At 37.7% G+C, this 19,528-nt stretch overlaps 1 protein-coding gene across 2 annotated transcripts in view; it reads right to left on the bottom strand.

Moving 5' to 3' along the window:
• Nucleotides 1–19,528, bottom strand: part of LOC114258583 (myosin-6-like) — a 70,920-nt gene that overhangs the window by 35,220 nt on the left and 16,172 nt on the right. For both annotated transcript variants that reach the window (XM_082877779.1, XM_082877778.1), the window contains 14 exons: nucleotides 18,114–18,263; nucleotides 17,900–18,036; nucleotides 17,648–17,794; nucleotides 17,450–17,551; nucleotides 16,989–17,046; nucleotides 16,794–16,895; nucleotides 5,595–5,632; nucleotides 5,322–5,448; nucleotides 5,043–5,213; nucleotides 4,823–4,954; nucleotides 4,618–4,727; nucleotides 4,427–4,487; nucleotides 602–779; nucleotides 264–469 (listed from right to left, as the gene is read on the bottom strand). In XM_082877779.1, coding sequence (XP_082733905.1) covers nucleotides 264–469; nucleotides 602–779; nucleotides 4,427–4,487; nucleotides 4,618–4,727; nucleotides 4,823–4,954; nucleotides 5,043–5,213; nucleotides 5,322–5,448; nucleotides 5,595–5,632; nucleotides 16,794–16,895; nucleotides 16,989–17,046; nucleotides 17,450–17,551; nucleotides 17,648–17,794; nucleotides 17,900–18,036; nucleotides 18,114–18,263 — 1,719 coding nt within the window. The remainder of the gene's footprint in view (nucleotides 1–263; nucleotides 470–601; nucleotides 780–4,426; nucleotides 4,488–4,617; nucleotides 4,728–4,822; nucleotides 4,955–5,042; nucleotides 5,214–5,321; nucleotides 5,449–5,594; nucleotides 5,633–16,793; nucleotides 16,896–16,988; nucleotides 17,047–17,449; nucleotides 17,552–17,647; nucleotides 17,795–17,899; nucleotides 18,037–18,113; nucleotides 18,264–19,528) is intronic.

Below are 19,528 nucleotides of genomic sequence, written 5' to 3'. Positions count from 1 at the left end.
TACATATTATATATTACCACTATCTACCACTATCATATTATATACATGCCACTATCTACCACCAACACCACTATCATATTCTATACATGCCACTATCTACAACCAACACCACTATCATATTCTATACATACAACTATCTACCACCAACACCACTATCATATTCTATACATGTCACTATCTACCACCAACACCACCATCATATTATATGCATGAACACAATTTCCAGCAAATTTTCTGCACTAAAACAAAACCTTCAATATTACCTGGATAAGGATTGCAGCCTCTGTTTGCTTTCTGAAGCGCAGCTCATCACGAGCAGCCATTCCACGGATACCTGCTTGAATAATGACAGCAGAAAAGCATAACATTTTGTAAGCCTTCCGGGAAATATACATGCGAATGTCTTTCTGGATCCTCAGACTTGCAGCTTCCCTCCTCATGATTTCATGGCAACAGCGTGCAATTTGTCCTAAAATCAACTCAGACAACAAATAACAGCAGGTCAAAGTAAAATTCAATTTATCAGCAATCAAAAGTCAAGCTCACAATCTACAGTCATCAACAAAATGTGTACACAAATACATGGAACAAAAATTAATACCTCTACACATAGATTGAATTTGGATGGCAGACAACCGCAATGCAATAAAGCCTCTGCGTCCAAAGTATGAACGAACTTTTCTCTGGATAATGCACGCAGATCTTCCTAAAACTTCAGTCCTTTTACAATCTAGTTCCGCCATCTGACCAGCTCTAAGAAACACTTTGGTTTTACCAATCTGCAGCACAATAGGACCAATTAGATTGCATGTGTAGAACCAATTCAAATAATGTACATTTCAATCTTGTGACTCAGATGTGCCAAGCATCACGTATAATTTTGTTTTCCTAGTGTAGAAGTAGCCACTAAAAGAGGATATAAACTAAATAAAACGTCTTGATGATAGGCTTAGAATAAGGGGTAATGATGATTCAACTACAACCTCCAAGCCACAGGTGGGCATATCAAACTGGGTCATAGTAAACACAAGAAGACATCAGTACACATCATGAATGCCCAATGCAGATCGGACAAGTGTGTTGGACTAAGACAAACAAGAATATGCTCTTAAAATACAAGTCATGATATTTCTAGTCAAATGTGAAGAAGACTATGATCCTAATTACCACCATGCCATGACATTCTTTGGAAGAGGTTCCATAATTACATTAATATTGCAAAATGGCAAATGGAAAGATCTGAGTTGAGATTGAAATTGGAATAGCTGTCTTTTAGGGAACAAATTTCTTGGACTCAAAAAGCAAAGATCAAATGGTTGAAGGAAGGGGATGTTAATTCAAAAAAAATTCACAAGGTTGCAAACGGGAAAAAGAAGAAGTTCATCAAGAGATTAGAACTAAACCTAGGGGTAATGGAGGAAAGGAAGAATCAGATTGTCGGTGGCATTTATGATTTTTATTCTACGCTTTATTCGAAGGAAGAGGTGAATAGACCAGGGATTGAAGGACTTGAGCAGGGATCCATTGATCAAGCAATTGCAACATGGCTTGAAAGGCCTTTTGATGAAATGGAAATTTAAGAGGCGGTCTTTGATTGTGAGAGAGACAAAGCTTCAGGTCCGGATGGTTTTTCCATGGCTATCTTTCAAGACTATTGAAAGGTGGTGAAAGGGGATTTGTTGAGAGTCTTTTTGGAATTTCATTAGTCGGGGGTTGTTAATTTGAGCTCAAATGCCACATTCATCTGTTTAATTCCTAAGAAAGTGAATGCTGTAAGAATTGAAGATTTTAGGCCTATCAGTTTGGTAAAATCACTCTATAAGATTTTGGGGAAAGTTTTATCAAAACGCCTAAGGATGTCTTTAGGGGATACTGTGTCTAGGGCCAAAGGGGCTTTTGTGAAAGGAAGAAAAATCTTAGATGTTGCCTTAGTGGCAAATGAAGTAATGGAGGAATATAGAAGTTCAGGGAGGGAGGACTTATTTTTAAGGTAGATTTTGAGAAGGCATATGACCATGTGGATTGGCAATTTTTGGATTTTGTAATGGATAAGAAGGGATATGGTGAGCGGTGGAGATCTTGGATTAGGGAATGTTTGGCGACTTGTAATATGTCAGTCATAGTTAATGGTAAACGAGGGGATTGCTTTATGGCTTTATGGGGGCTTCGACAAAGGGACCCATTATCTCCTTTCCTTTTTATCTTGGTGACTGATGTACTTGGAAAGATGGTCGATAGAGTTAAAAAAGCAAGTCTTTTTGCAGGGTTGGAGGTGGGGAGGGATAGAGTTAGTATGACACATTTACAATATGCAGATGATATCATATTTTTCTCTTCAGTGGATGAAATTCAGATAGTTAATCTTTATTCAATTTTGAGACTTTTTTTGATTATTTCAGGGCTTAAGGTTAATTTGGGAAAAAGTAGTGTGGTGGGAATTAGTATGCAGCAAGATCAGCTTCAGACCAGGGTGACATTTTTAGGATGTGATATAAAGTCACTTTCATTTAAGTATTTGGGTCTTCCATTGGGGGGTTATCCTAGGAGTGAAGCTTTTTGGAATCCAGTTGTGGAAAAGATTGGTAAGAGACTGGAAGGGTGGAGTAAGGCTTTATTGTCATGTAGGGGTAGATACACTTTAGTTAAGACTGTTTTGAGTGGTATTTCTATTTATTATTTATCTTTGTTCCAGGTTCCGATTAAGGTGGCAAGGTTACTAGAAAAGTTGATGAGGGATTTTCTTTGGGAAGGCAAGGATGAGGGGAAAAAGGATCACTTGGTGAATTAGGATAGTGTCGTTACCTAAGGAGAAGGGGGGTTTGGCTATCGGTAATATTTTGGCTAAGAACTTGGCCCTTCTTGGCAAGTGGTTATGGAAATTTCCACTTGAGACTGATTCACTATGGCATGCGGTTATAAGAAATATGGGACTCATGACAATGGCAGGGATTCAAGGGTGGTTTTGAGGGGTAACCATCGTAATCCTTGGAAGTCAATTTCTCAAATTTTCACATGTTGGTCTCGTCATCTTTCTATAAGAGTGGGCAATGGGAAACTTGTTCGATTTTGGGAGGATGTTTGGATGGATCAATCTTCTTTTGCTACTGGCTTCCCACATCTATATAGGATGGCTCAATCTCATAATTCTTCGATTGCTTCCATGGCTTGCTCACTTTTGGCTCCAATTTCCTGGAATTTTGATTTTTCTAGGAATCTTAATGATAGGGAGGCTTCACAGTGACTTCTTTGTTGTCCAGAATTGATCATTTTTCTTTATCTCCTCTTTTGGAGGACAAGAAGGTTTGGGCTCTTCATTCGTCTGGAATATTTTCTTGTAAGTCTTTTGTTGATTACATCATTGATAATCCTCATGTTCCTCAATTTCCTTTTTGCAAAAAAGTTTGGAAGGCTTGTGCTCCCCAAAAGGTAAAGGTGTTCATGTGAGCCTTGGTTCATGGAGACATTTTGACAAATTATACATTGCAGAAACAGAGACCTAATCATTTTCTAAATCCTCAGTGGTGCATTCTGTGTTGTAAGAATAGGGAATCCGTGGATCATTTATTCTTGCATTGTCCAATCGCTTTAAATTTATGGCAAGATTGTTTTCTTTGGGAAATGTTATGTGGGTAGCCGCAAAAGGGAGTGCGCATATGCTCCTAGTTGATTTTCCCACATTCAGAGGATCAAAGAGAGCCAAAGTGCTATGGTCTTGTGCCGTCTTCACAACTTTTTGGGTTCTATGGATGGAGAGAAATGCGAGGTTGTTTAAAGATAAGTTCCGGGAGATAGGCTGTTTGTGGGATAATGTTTGTCAAATAAACTGCTTCTTGGGTGTCAGGGAGCTCTTTATTTAAGGGAGTCCCACTTTTTTTTGTTAGTTAGAGATTGGTTGGCAGTGTGTGATATGTAAGCTTTTGCTCGGGATTAGCTTGTTACGGGTTTCATTTTATGTATTACCATTGTCCTTTTGTAAGAGGATGCCTCATCCTCGCTTGCTTTTTTTGAATTATCAATAAAGTTTTTTGTTGCTGATCAAAAATAAATAAATATCGCAAAATGGTTAAGATGCTCATGTCGAAGACACTACAAAGACACGTCATATTTGCAACAACTAAACAATGTCCCCTTTAACATTTGAGAATCAGATGAATCTAAAACCAATACACACACCCCACTATTTTACCATGTCCCAGTCTACATGACAAGGAATGCTTGTGATGTCAGACATTTGCGCTGTGACAATATCAGCTCTTCTAAACAGGACAAGCCTTTATGCTAAACTTACATTTCATCTAATTCTCTACTCACATAAGAAAAGCAATAGAACAGCATAATATTAATTTTTTTAAATTTACAAGTAAAGAAAGACATCAGTGTTACTTTGAGACAAGTATAAATCCAATCTAAAAATTTTGAAATATACCTGGTGACCTATGAGGCCAACCTTCTCCAAAAGCCTCTTGGAAGCAGTAACCTCATCACAGCTATCAATCAATATAGGATGAATGCAGAAGTTAATACAGTTCTGAAAGTTTAATGCCACGTAGTCCAAGAAAAGATTGAAAGCATAGAAAAGGAACACTCCATGAATGTTAGCAAAGTTGATGTAACTACCGTCCATCCAAAACATCAGGAGCAAGGATGCCAAAACGACCTATAAATTCATCAAATGTTCTCCTAGTGGGAAATCCAGCACAACTGATCCTAATTGCCTCCATGACTCCCTGGAGTAAGATAAATGTCAAGTTCGCAGTACATGCAGATGCAATATGTATATCACTAACACTGCATAGTGAAATAATGAGAGTGATCAACTTACCCCGCACCGGAGTTGTTGTAGTACATTATAATTTTCAAAGATTGAAGGCTTCAGAAGATTATTTGGCTTTACACAGCGAATATAGTGCGGCTCAGTTGCACCAAGCGTTTCAAGCAACGCTTGTAATTGTTGCTGCAAGGAGTACATGACAGAAGACAACTTAAAAGCAAAAGAAGCATAAACTTTGAATCAACCAAATGTACTAGAACAAAAAGCAGACCTTAAAGCGAGAACCTATTGATGAGAACTTAGATGATTTTGAAGTTTCCTCAGGTAAGGGTGGGAACAAGCTTGACACAAAGGAGCACCCTGAATCACTCAAAAGTGCTTGATGCTCTGCAACAACATAATCTTTGTTCTTATCCAGAAAGAATTCAGTTTGATAAGTGACCTGAAATCAGAGTTTCCTTTTGAGTGCATATTAAGGTCTAATACATTTTTTCTAGCAATCTCCATGCCTGTCCTACCACTGTGAACTTCATAGATTAAAGATACTTACATCACCAGCATAATGACAAATGGTGAAGTCAGTACGTGACAATTTTGGCTTGCTGAACCGTTTATGATCTTTGAATGTCTGGTATAGCTTTTGTGCAAATGTTTCATGTGTTGATCTTGGAAACATACTACGAAGAATAAGCAAGTCAGCATCTCAAAAAATCAAACCATAGAGCAAATCATTGTGTACAATCTGAATGCATTAATTAGTTGAAATGATAAATAAAAGGAAATAACAGCAAGAATATTTGTGTTTCATATTCATCATACATACCAAGCCTCATCCAAAAGGGCAATGATGCCGCCAGGTTTCTGAAATAATAAAAGGATGTATTAAATATATAAAATGGGCCACTAACAACAATAATACACCTAGTCTCTTTCAACCTTTGAAGAGGAATACTAAAGGAAAGAAGCCAAACATATAAAGGCAAGAGACAATATACTCAAATAAGATACGACAGCACTTAAAGCCAACAATGTACTGCCAAAATCTCATAGGAAATATGATGAAAATTTAGGGATAAGCAAAATACCCATGCCAACCCACATGGTTAGAAAGGATGAGCAGGTCAGGCTGGCTAGGTTATGTTATGAAATGGCCCAGGTCTTTGGCATGTGGTTTTAAAATTTGTTGATCCTTTAAAGAACTGAACTGACCCAACAGATCAGGCTGGCCGGTTCATGTGCTGAACTGAACCGACCTGCCTATGTCTGTATTTGTTCACTTGTACCCACCCACACACAATCCCAAATCCAAATAATATTGTAATAGTCCGGATTTCAGAAACTTATCTCCAGGTTCGTATTATCCGTTTGTGAATCCATGGGTTGGCACGACTTACAGAGTCAATTGTTTGCTACTTTTCTATTCCCAATGTTGTAAGGATTGTATTGAACCTCGTGTGCCGTTTTGGTTGTTTCGTATTTGAACGTATTAGAAATTGTAGAGAACACCCATCCAGGGTACTCCGCAGGTGCACTGGGTTGGGCTTGCACTTAGTAGTTTCTAAGACCATTTCCAACCCAGCACCTTTTATTTCATCAAATTTGAATTTGATGAAAAAAGTACCTTTTTGTTGCTCCAATGGTTTTACCAAACCAATATCAAATCCCGGATATGTTACAGTTTTCATCAAATTGAAGATGGTTGTAGTTTTCACCAATTTACTATTCAGAGTCGTTAGAGTTGCAGGTAATACAACATCACCGGACAACCGGCCGAATGTCCCCCCGGACGACCACTTGGATAAAAAATTGCCCACAACATATTACAGATTTTTGTGAAAATTACACTAGGCAGTCGACTGGTGATTTGATGACTCTCCGTTGGACCGCGCAATATCAAATGGAGTTTTTACTCAATTTTTTGCTCAAATTTGATGAAAAAAGGTTAAACGTTGGAGATGCCCTAACTAAGAAGAAACGTGATACTGCGCTCCCAAGTAAAAAAACTTGCTCCCGTCAAGAAATAAACTCAATCCCATCTGAGAGAGAACCTCTCAAACATATAAATCTCATAAAAACAAAAGCAAAACAACTCTCAGTTATTATAATAGTTTCTATTACAATATTTATTTATTAACAAAGACAATTTGTAGTTGATATGAATCTCTAATATTTATTTATATTTGAATACATATATTACAACTAAACATAAAAAAGTAAATGTTAGAATAGCTTTATATATTAAATAAATATATATACATATATATATATATACACACTCCTATAGGCGCTCCTAGCTTACGGAACTTCAATATGCTCTCGCTCCTCCGCCCCCGCTTCTGCAACTAAGGGCTCGCATGTGCGGATCTGTGTGGGGGGGGGGGGGTTGGGGATTCTAGGCAGCAGGCCCGCATGCGTGGTGGGAAGTTTTGCACATGCAGTAAAGGGGGGTGCAATACGGTTTAGCTCTATCCAAATCCACACATGCGGCCAAATGGCTACGCACGTGCGGAGAGGTTTGGCTACGTGGCTCTCTTTCGTCCTCTCCTTTTCTTTTCTTCTCTCTTTACGGTAGACTCACTCTCTCTCCTTCATTTTCTCTCTTTTTCCCCTCTCTCTCTCTCTCTTTATATATATATATATATATTTCTCTCCCCCCCTGCCCTCTCGGTCTATTCTCTCCCACTCCATTTTTTCAACTCAAGATTAGAGCAAGCTCGGGTTTGATTTTGCTTTCAACACAAGAAGGAAAGTTGTAAAGCTCGTCGAGGACAACAACCCTATCGTTTCAAATTTTCATTTCAACCAATTTCATCATTTAGAGCCTTTTCTTTTCATCTCCTTTGAGGTAGGGGGTACTCTTCTCTCATCTATATGTTATCATGTATCTTCTTGTTTGATTCATTTACATATATTGTAGCTTACTGCTAGCACCTTCTACTTGAAGGCTGCAAGCTTGGCATTGGCAACACCTTGCGCCAATGTCCAGCCAAGGCAATGGCATGATGGTGGCATGCCAAATCAGCAAGGTGAAAAATTGGCTAATTGCTGAGGCAGCAACACATAACCCTTGGCCAAAGTATGGGCAGCAATTGCACAAATGCAAGGCATGAACATGACTCGAATATGGGTTGCAGCATACTTGGGGGTTCAAAGCAATCAGTAGGCAAAACTTGGTCTGGGGGCCAAGACAACCAAATTCATGGCTAACTTGATGAGGCAAACAACACAGCAGTTATTAGCAGTTATGCTTGTTTGTTAGCATCAGTTACCCATGTTGGGCAAAGACAAGGCAAGCCTGGACTTCAGGAAGCAAGGCTGAAAGATAGCAGCAGTTAATAGCAGTTATGTCCCAAAAATGTTCCTAAGTCCCGAGACAGTTGGGGGTGTCAACTGTCATGCCACTTGGCATGCTTTCCTTGTAATGCTGGTTGTAAGTTTGTAACTGATTGTAAGCCTATTTAAGGCATAGCCATGGAACTCGAAAATTAACTAAGTGTTTGTAAGAGTTACCATAGGCCTCCTTTGTATTGTTGGTGCAATTCATAAAGGTTGGGAATTTTCCTGTAATCTCTTGCTGCCTATTCTCTTATTTGTTATAGCATTTGTGTGTGTGTGTATTCATAATTGGCTGAGTCCAACTTAGTGCCATTACAAGCTGGTAATTTGAAACAAAAATTGACCCTGTAACACTTACCATGTTAGGGGTAGATTTTTTTGTGATATTTGTAATGTTTCTCATATCTGTTACTTTAAACATGTAATTAAAGCTATATTAGAGCATCTTATGATTTTAATTTGAGTTTGGAACACTTATCTAATTTTTTTTATGAAATTAGGGTTTGGTTTCAGATTTTGAGATTAATGTTGAAATACATAATATTTCCATTGAATGTATCGGGTAATCTCTTTATGAGAACATGTTGGATCAGTGTTTACAAATATGAATAAACATTATGGAATTGAAATTAATACACAATTATGAGTTTGATTTTCATATTGGGCACTACCCAACTTGGTCAGAATTTTGTGTGAGCCGGTTTGTGGGATTAAGCAACTTGGGTTTCAAGCTCCAGGGTGAAAGTCCAGAAATTTGGCCATTGGGATAATAGGTCCTTTGGCTAGTAACCAGAAAAGCTGAAATATCATATGATTTCTCCATTTGGAAAGTGCATGGATTGGACACGCAAACCAAAGTTGTGTAGGGTGGTGAACTTGTGTTTGTGAAATCATAGAACTCGTAAATAAAAAAGTTGTTGGGTGTTGTTTCTAATTTATGTAATTATTGCATTTCACCCACATTACATCATTAATATTTCATTTGTCAATTTTGCATCATTTTATCTTACTTCTTGGTCATGTATCCCTTGTTTGTTAGTTTGGTACCTAGATATTAATTGTACACTTGGCACCACCGTGAAAGATTATCACTGTATTGGGCTAGTTGGCTCACCCCTTCCTCATCAGGAAACCAATACAAGGGACCTCACTGAGTATTATTGGGGCTTCAAGGAGTCGCTTCCGCACTTTTTTTTTTCTTTTGTTGTATTTCTCTAATCAAACTTTCATTGTATGCTTTACTTTCATTTCTTTGTTTATGTTAAGAGACATAGAGAGGCATGGAATGGAGACTCATCTAAGATGAGAATTTTGCCCTCGTTAGTTACCACGAGACTTGGAGCCATTATGGATGGTCCCAAACTATCTATTTTCTTGGTGTAACTTGAATATTTATTTCTGAAGGCTTGGTTTGTAAGCCTCCAAACAAGATGTAATATGTATAATCTTATTGCTATGTTGGACCGAATGAATAGTGTATGTATGTTGCTTGTACAGGGAGGGTGTGAGGTCACCATACCAATCCTTAGCAATATTGACTAAATGACTATTAAAAATGAATGATTTTCTTAAATAAATTACATCACTCTAAATTAACTAACAAATAAATCTTCTATCATATAACAACTGTCACCTGTCACATTAGTATACTATTCCCATTCATGACTTTGGGTTGTCAAATCCGAGGGCGTGAAAAATATCACAAGTCAAATAAAACCTATGTTATTTTTTCACATAAGCCTGTCTTTCTCTAAGGTTTTGCCATTGTCGCGACAACTCTCAATAACCACTTCAATCAGGTAATCCATCGATCACTAACTCAATCAACCACAATTGATAACCTATCTCCATATTTGATTGCTCGATTAATTTAGGAGGAGTATTGGATATCATTGGATTGTGGTTGGGAATAGTGACAATAAGCTATGAAGCACAAAATAGGAGCCGTAGTGGTGTCGGGCATGGAGAGACACCGGGGACATGAGGACACACCTGGGACACACTTATACACGTGGCGCATCCCTTTAATTTCATTATTTTTTTGCATAGGACATGGCCGTTTTTTTTATATTATTTTTGTATATGTCTTTTTGGGGTCAAAGTGTAAAATTAAGAAAGTAAAAAAGGACAAGCAAAATCAAACCTCTGCATTTGCCCTAAATCTCTAAATCGAAGAACAAAAGAAAGAGGAGAAAAACAATAGAGTAATTTATTTAAATGTAGTGGTTTATATATATATATATATATATATATTGAATTAATGTTAGTTTTTATCAATTTTGATTGTTTGTGCTGGAAATTTGTGTTAATAATAAGATAGTGGCATGTATATAATATGATAGTGGTGTTGGTGGTAGATAGTGGCATGTATAGAATATGTGATAGTGGTGTTGGTGGTAGATAGTGGCATGTATAGAATATGTTAGTGGTAGATAGTGGTAATATATAATATGTAAGTGGCATATAATGGGTTATAATGATGTTTGTAATATCTCCTATATAAGGAGTGTCATTTGGTCTTGTAAGATAAGAAGTTTTGAATATAACAGAAATATATTCCTTCTTCCTCATATTTTTCGGAGTTCTTCTTCCTCATATTTTCTAAGTTGGTATCAAAGCAACAAAAAACACAGCAGCCCTAAAACCGTCATAGCCATGTCGGAAGTCACGTCCGAAACCACTTCAACCCCTGCCGCTGCCATTCCGGTGAAAACGTCCAACTCTCACTCTGTCCAAATCACCACCATCCGCCTAAATGGTGATAATTTTCTCCGCTGGTCACAATCTGTCCGGATGTATATCCGTGGGCAAGGAAAGATCGGTTACATCACTGGTGACAAGAAGGCTCCTGCTATTAATGATCCGCTATTCGACAGTTGGGACGCTGAAAACTCCATGGTTATGACATGGTTGGTCAATTCCATGGAGGAAGATATAAGCTCTAATTACATGTGCTATTCTACTGCACAAGAGTTGTGGGATAATGTTAGTCAGATGTATTCTGACCTAGGAAATCAATCTCAAGTTTTCGAATTAACTTTGAAGTTGGGAGAGATTCGTCAAGGAGATGATTCCGTCACCAAATATTTCAATTCGTTGAAAAGGTTGTGGCAGGATCTTGACATCTTCAACACATACGAATGGAAATCGGTTGACGACTGCAACCACCACAAGAAAACTGTGGAAGACAGCCGTATTTACAAGTTTCCTGCCGGCCTCAACATTGAGTTCGATGAAGTGCGAGGAAGAATTATTGGCAGACCTCCTCTCCCATCCATTGGCGAAGTATTTGCCGAAGTCAGAAGGGAAGAGAGTCGAAGGAGCGTCATGCTTAAGAAAAAAGGTACTAGTGAATCAATTGAAATTTCTGCTTTAATTAGCGATGCTGCGGCCAACAAGGCTGCAAATTACCAGCGCAGGTTTGATGATAAGCCACGGGTCTGGTGTGATTTTTGCAACAAGCCTCGCCATACACGCGAAACGTGTTGGAAGATCCATGGCAAACCTGTCAACTGGAAAAGCAGCAAACAAGGAGAGAAGAATCGTGGCTTTCCTACCGCTAATGAAGCCGATTCAGGTCCCTTCAACAAAGAGCAGATTGATCAACTCTTAAAGCTGATAAAATCCAACTACTCATCCGGTACTCCTAGTGTTTTGTTGGCACAAACAGGTAGAAATCCTAAAGCCTTCTCTTGCCTAAACTTCTCTCCGTGGATCATAGATTCCGGTGCCTCCGATCACATGACTAGTTTTTCCCATTTATTTAGTACCTATTTCCCTTGTTCTGGTCATGACAAAATCAGAATAGCCGATGGTAGTTTTTCACCTATTGCAGGAAAAGGATTTATTAAACTAACTGAGAAAATTAATCTCAATGCTGTTCTTCACGTCCCCAACTTAGCCTGTAACCTTTTGTCTGTCAGTAAACTATCTAAGGATTCTAATTGTCGTGTTACATTTTTTGAATCCCATTGTGAATTTCAGGACCAGAACTCGGGGATGATGATTGGGCGTGCTAGGATGCTTGAAGGTCTTTACTACTTTGATGAAGTACCTGTTAGTAATAAAAAAGCTCAGAGCTTTAATAGTACTAGTTCAATCTCTGTTCGAGAAAAAATAATGCTATGGCACTATAGGCTAGGACATCCTAGTTTTCTTTATCTGAAACATTTATTTCCAGAATTATTTAAAGGGATTGATTGTTCTTCTTTTCATTGTGAAAGTTGCATTTTTGCAAAATTTCATCGCTCTACTTATTTGCCAAAACCTTACCAGGCTTCCAAACCTTTTTATTTGATTCATAGTGATGTTTGGGACCCTTCTAAAATCACTGCTCTTTCTGGTAAAAGATGGTTTGTTACATTTATTGATGACCATACCCGCTTATGTTGGATTTATTTGATGAATAAAAAATCTGACGTAAAAAATTTATTCACAAATTTTTACAATATGATTGAAAACCAATTTCAAACCAAAATTGGTATTTTACATTCTGATAATGGAACAGAATATTTCAATGAGCAGTTGGGTGAGTTTTTTGGAAAAAAAGGGGATTTTTCATCAATCTACATGTCGGGATACCCCTCAACAAAATGGCATTGCAGAACGAAAAAATAAACATCTACTTGAAGTAGCACGTGCTATAATGTTTTACATGCATGTTCCTAAATATTTATGGGGTGAAGCAATTTTAACAGCCTCTTATTTGATAAACAGGATGCCTACAAAGGTGTTAACATACAAAACACCTTTTGATTGTCTCAAAACTTTTTTTCCTGACACGAGGTTGTTTTCTGATTTACCCGCCAAAGTTTTTGGATGTACTGCCTATGTTCATGTTCCCAGTCAATTTCGTTCAAAACTTAACCCCCGTGCTATAAAATGTGTTTTTTTGGGTTATTCCTCAAACAAAAAGGGGTATAAGTGTTTCGATCCTCAAACCAAGAAATTTCATGTGAGTATGGATGTGTCATTTGTGGAAACAAAATCCTATTTCCCCAACACTTCTCTTCAGGGGGAGACAAGTGGAGTAGAAGACCGTTTTTGGGATATTTCTATCCCGCTCCCCAATGTCATTTATCCTACACAAAAACCACATCTTTCTGATAATGATCACTTAGGAGAACCAAGTTCTATGGTGCCTAGTCAAGAAGATTCTTGTTTAGGGGGAGAAGTACTACAAAATGATCTAAATCCTGAGCTTCAGGTTTATACTAGGAAGCGATTTCATCTGAGGAATAATGACCCGAATGTCCATCCTAATGACCCGAATGTCCACCCGAGTTCTGGCATCGAAATTTTAGGTAATCCTATTCCTTCTATTTCCGACCTTGATGTTCCTATAGCAATTAGGAAAGGTGTCCGAAATTGCATTAAACATCCTATTGCAAATTACCTCTCCTATCAAAGACTATCTAAAAACCATAGAGCTTTCACATCTAGGATTTCACACTTGTTTGTTCCAAGGAATATACAGGAAGCATTGGATGATCCGAATTGGAAATTAGCAGTCATGGAGGAGATGAATGCTTTAAGGAGAAGTGGTACTTGGGATATAGTTGATCTACCCAAAGACAAGAAAACAGTTGGGTGTAAATGGGTGTTTACGATAAAATGTAACGCAGATGGAAGCGTTGAGAGATACAAGGCGAGACTGGTCGCTAAAGGCTTCACTCAAACTTATGGGATCGACTATCAGGAGACGTTTGCTCCTGTTGCTAAAATAAATTCCATCAGAGTACTGTTATCTCTTGCAGTAAATTCAGATTGGCCTCTTCATCAACTTGACATTAAAAATGCATTTCTCAATGGTGATCTTGAAGAGGAGGTGTTCATGAGCCTACCGTCGGGATTTGAGCAGAGACTTGGAAGCGACAGAGTATGCAGATTGAACAAGTCATTATACGGACTCAAACAATCACCAAGAGCGTGGTTTGAACGCTTTGGGAAGGCAGTTATCAGTTGTGGCTTCTCGCAGAGTCAAGCAGATCACACAATATTTTATAAACATTCAAAAGACAGTAAAATTGCAATTTTGATTGTTTATGTTGATGACATCATTTTAACTGGTAATGATGAAGTAGAGTTAGCAGCCCTCAAAGAGAAACTCGCAAAAGAATTTCACATTAAGGATCTGGGAGCCCTCAAGTATTTCCTCGGAATGGAATTTGCAAGATCCAAGGAAGGTATATTCGTTAATCAGAGAAAATATGTTCTTGATCTCCTTGGAGAAACAGGTATGCTTGGTTGTAAGATGGTGGAGACTCCGATCGAGCCTAACTTGAAGTTACAAGCTGCTAAGGCTGAAGAAGTCAAAGAGAGGGAACAATATCAACGACTTGTAGGGAAATTGATTTACTTGTCTCATACGCGGCCTGATATTGCCTTTGCAGTCAGCATGGTAAGTCAGTTCATGCACTCACCAGGGGCAGAGCACTTTGAGGCCGTTTATAAGATCTTAAGATATTTGAAAGGAACTCCAGGGAGAGGCTTACTGTTCAAGAAACATGGACATCTTCAAGTTGAAGTATACACAGATGCAGACTGGGCAGGAAGTGTTACAGACAGGAGATCAACATCCGGATACTGCTCCTTTGTAGGTGGGAACCTAGTTACATGGCGGAGTAAAAAACAGAATGTGGTAGCTAGAAGTAGTGCAGAAGCAGAGTTCAGAGCTGTTGCCCATGGAATCTGTGAAGTAATGTGGATTAAAAGAATTCTTGAAGAATAAAAGCTTTCTCACCCGACACCTATGAAGGTCTATTGTGACAACAAAGCAGCTATATCTATAGCTCATAATCCAGTTCTACATGATCGCACAAAACATATAGAAGTGGATAAACATTTCATCAAGGAGAAAATCAATGCTGGCATAATCTGTATGACCTACCTTCCAACAGGTGAACAATTAGCTGATGTGCTAACGAAGGGACTACACAAGAAGCAATTTGATAAGCTGACTAGCAAGCTGGCTATGGAAGATATCTTCAAACCAGCTTGAGGGGGAGTGCTGGAAATTTGTGTTAATAATAAGATAGTGGCATGTATATAATATGATAGTGGTGTTGGTGGTAGATAGTGGCATGTATAGAATATGTGATAGTGGTGTTGGTGGTAGATAGTGGCATGTATAGAATATGTTAGTGGTAGATAGTGGTAATATATAATGTGTAAGTGGCATATAATGGGTTATAATGATGTTTGTAATATCTCCTATATAAGGAGTGTCATTTGGTCTTGTAAGATAAGAAGTTTTGAATATAACAGAAATATATTCCTTCTTCCTCATATTTTTCGGAGTTCTTCTTCCTCATATTTTCTAAGTGTTTGGTAATATAATATTAATCTACATTGCAAATATATATATAAAATAAAAATAAAAAATTGTTGTGTCCCCCACCGCGTCCGCGTTCATGTCCGTGTCACCATTTTTTTTTTTTTGAAATCACCATGTCACATGTCCGTGCTTCATAGACGATAAGTAAACAATGGATGATTATATATACCATAGGATTAGCTCTATTATATTTGATTAAGGTGGAGTAGGAATTGGGGTTGGGATTAGTTGGGGTGTAAATAATGGATGGGATTATATATATATACCATAGGATTAGTTGTATTATGTTTGATTAGGGTGGGATAAAAGATGGGATACTGGGGAAGGATTATTTTTAACCGTTGAATGGAGGAAGAAAGATAATCCCATGGTCTTGTATTAATAAAGGTGTAAAACAAACAAAGCTACTAGAGTTTGACTCGTGTTCTCCTTGTTACAAGCTCGTTCAAGATCAACTCGTTATGTAAACAAGCCAAGCTTCAACATATTTCAAAGCTCATTAAGTTTTCAAGACAAACTTGAAAGATAATGAGATGTGAGATTCTGGCCAGATGCGACGGCAACAATTGCTAGATGTTCACAAAAAAGCTCCAGGCAAAGAGATTGAGACAGTTGATGTAACAAGATGATGCACATTACAGATGAAGCAACTCTCTTTCACTCCGGATTTGTTCTTGGCAGTGATCTCTCGGGTTGTGTGCACAAAGGAGAGGTGAAGCCACGTCAGTTGACAACCTAGGGGGTGCAGACATCTAAGTGTGGAGGTGCGGGCCATGTTGGTGAATGTGGAGGATTTGCAAATTCAGCATCAACACTAGTTATCTTCAGGGTGGTTTGCAGAATTCAAGTCAAACGGAAATTGTTAGGTGTGTGCATGTGTAAGGTTTTATTCATTGTATGGGACTATGATTTTTATGGTTTGCCCATAAATAAGAATCTTATGGCCATTCTAGAGGTGTGAGAAGGAGAGGGTTTGTAGAGATGTAGGGGAGACCAAAAAAAAAATACCAGGGCCACTGGTTGTGAGCGAGGAAGCAGGATTGGCTTTGGACCTCAATTGTTTAAGGGCTCGGGTTCTAGTTATTTTTGATTTCGTGATTGTACTCTCTACGGTTATATAGTGGACATTTCTCTCACCCGTGGATGTAAGCAGGTTTGTGCCAAACAACATAAATCTCTGTATGATTATTTTTCTCTTTGGTATGTGTGTGGTTGTAATGTTGTTCACATTTGGGGATGACAAAAAAATCCCAACATACACTACCTAGAACCAAATTGATACTAGATGGCCATACAAATCACAGCTAAAAAATTCATGGTAGTAATCTAAACACATAGACAAAGGCAAACCTTTTCAATGAGATCAAGTATATCTTGATTGTCAATGAACTCTATGTAGCTCCAGTCAATTTCTTCTTTTGTATATTCTTCTTGCTCCATCTTGAAAACATGCTGCCGAATTTGACGACATATTATGTTTAGTTGATTTGCAAAGGAGTTTCAAGGAATACTTAAATACATGAAGCAAATATTTCACACACAAACCTGATTGAAATGCTGCTGCAGTTTCTCATTTGTTAGATTGATGCAGAACTGCTCAAAGCTGCATAGAACCAATCAATATTTATGACACCAAATAGGCAGACAGCATGAAACTTGAGAATTTCACAAACACTTATTCACCATCAGAAACACTGTACAATGACATATAACATATGGCATAAAAATCTTTCAACAATAAATTCTGTGCACCAGGCCTACCTAGAGCAAAGCTATCAAAAAGGTTTCCACTTCCCCTGATAGGAGAGTTTGCATGCTCTAACTACCAAAGAACTTATGGAAAAATGAGAAGTCATCAAACTAACTTAAAGTGGAACCATAGCCACAAGAGTTTCAAATCAGCTAATAGCATATTTCCATTGCATAAGAAACAGGGTTTTCATGCAGTACTCTGCAAGAAATTAACCTCTGTAAATGATGAAAACAAAAGCGTACCGCTTAAGCACCTGTTTGTCTTGAAACTCTCAAATCCGTAGATATCCAGAACCCCAATCAAGTATTTTGAATCAGGATCTTGACCAATAGAATTGTTTATCTTGTTCACAATCCTGTATCAATAAAGAACATAGACTTCAAGTAACAGAAGAAACCAGCTACAAGAACGAAGAATGGATACAAAATCTATCCATTGAACTTAAACTTACCAATCAAATAATCTTGAGTAAACAATTTTGGCCAGAGCATCTCTACTAAGAGTTGCGGCTTCTGGATCAAGACATTTTGTTATGGTCTCATCACGAGTCACAATCACACGTTTACATAAGGAATCTTCAAGAGACTTCTCATCACACCTAAATGAGACTTGCACATTATGGATTTTCCTTTTACCCTTCTGGACACCAAAACACAAAATGTGGAAGTTTGGAATAATATAATAAGAAGAAAAAGTCAATTACATTAGAAGCTCAGATGCAGTTTTCAGATGGAACCAAGACTTATCATCCTTAGGTTCAGAAGAATCTGCTTCTATGCCCTTGGAAAACTCAATGTTTCCTAAGTGGAGAGTTGCAGCGACAACTCGGAAAATTGCATCCTGCAAAAAGAGTCATAAGGTAATAAAATACCTCTAACAATTAAATAAACAAAGACGCCATGACTAGAAATCAGTACCTGCTCATCAGAACTGATCCCAACAATTTCCATGGCCCTCCTTGTTGCAAGGTATTCCTTGGAATCATCCACTCCATCCAGCTCATAACAATTTGATTGATTTAGATAATGAAACGTCCTTGGATTTCCAAGCTTGTACCTCTCAACATCCTATAGCCAGCATAAGGAAACATATCTAAAAATATATTCAAGGAAAATAAAATATATAAAGTAGAGTTGATTACAACCAAGTCAAGATAACCATTGACCAAGTTGACATGAAAAGCAAATTCATAATAACTACTGACACGACATTATTAAGTTACCTATGACGGTAGAGTAATTATCCCTTAATTCGTATGGCATAATTATCTCTTGATATGTTTTCCACATGGAACACAATGAACTTAAGATACACATTGTGTCAATGTCAACTCTGGTCCGATCAAATTCAGAACAGTCTATATTGGAATTGCTACAAAATACACATATCACCACCAAAGTCATTTCCCCACCTCCAGCAGGTTAATTGTAGTAATTTCTGTTTGATCAAACTATAACGCTGCATGGAGATATAGTTAGGATGGCAGCACCTTTCGTTACTGAGTCCATCAAGTCAGAAAAGAAGGGCATTCTTTTTTCCCCTTTATAAGATACTAGTTTATTACTTAGGAGATAATGAAAACATTCAAATTGAAGATGAATCGATGGTCCTTCAGCTAAAGGAAGTTACAGGCAGGGAAGCACGCAATATAAAGAAGGGAAAAAAAATGACGATAAAAACACATCTAAATATTGATACAGATCTCGACTGAGCAGTTGGACCCAATTATAATAGACAATTGGACAAAACAACGCAATATCCACAGATTCCAATTGAAAGTCTCTGAATTAAAAACAAGAAGAACATAGACAATCACATAAACAAAACCAAAACCCAAATAGTTCACATAAATAAGATTAACTGCTTCAAATGTAACCTAGCATTTTTCAGTACAAATTTTTAGCTGCTCTTCATGCTTTGCATCAACTCTTAACAATATTGATTTGCTTATTATCAACAACGGTAAAGGGATATCATAAATTAAGATTTCCTTTTTCTCCAAAGTCAAAATTGGACAAGGACAAACCTCAGCCATTAATAGTCTAAATATAACTACAAAAATACACCACATGTGAACAGAAGCTCGCACAAAAATTACACTAGTCCTTTATATTTTATTAAATATTTTGAATAAGTATAGGGTTACGATGAAGTTCCATTAAATAAGGTGCTACATCTAATCTGGCAAACCTGAGCTTGAATCCCATTGATCGACTAGAAAAAAACATCTTTTCTGAAGTTTAAATAATTCTTTTAATGCAAACTTGCTAACTAGTAATCACACGGAAAAAATTAGTAAATTTCAGGGGGGAGCAATTGTCCATCTGGACCG

The sequence above is a fragment of the Camellia sinensis genome, chromosome 7, assembly GCF_055761805.1.
Source record: "Camellia sinensis isolate YWXY chromosome 7, ASM5576180v1, whole genome shotgun sequence".
In the NCBI taxonomy this organism is placed as follows: domain Eukaryota; kingdom Viridiplantae; phylum Streptophyta; class Magnoliopsida; order Ericales; family Theaceae; genus Camellia; species Camellia sinensis.
Note: the sequence above shows the minus strand (reverse complement) of the source record. Positions and strands in the feature narration are given on the sequence as shown.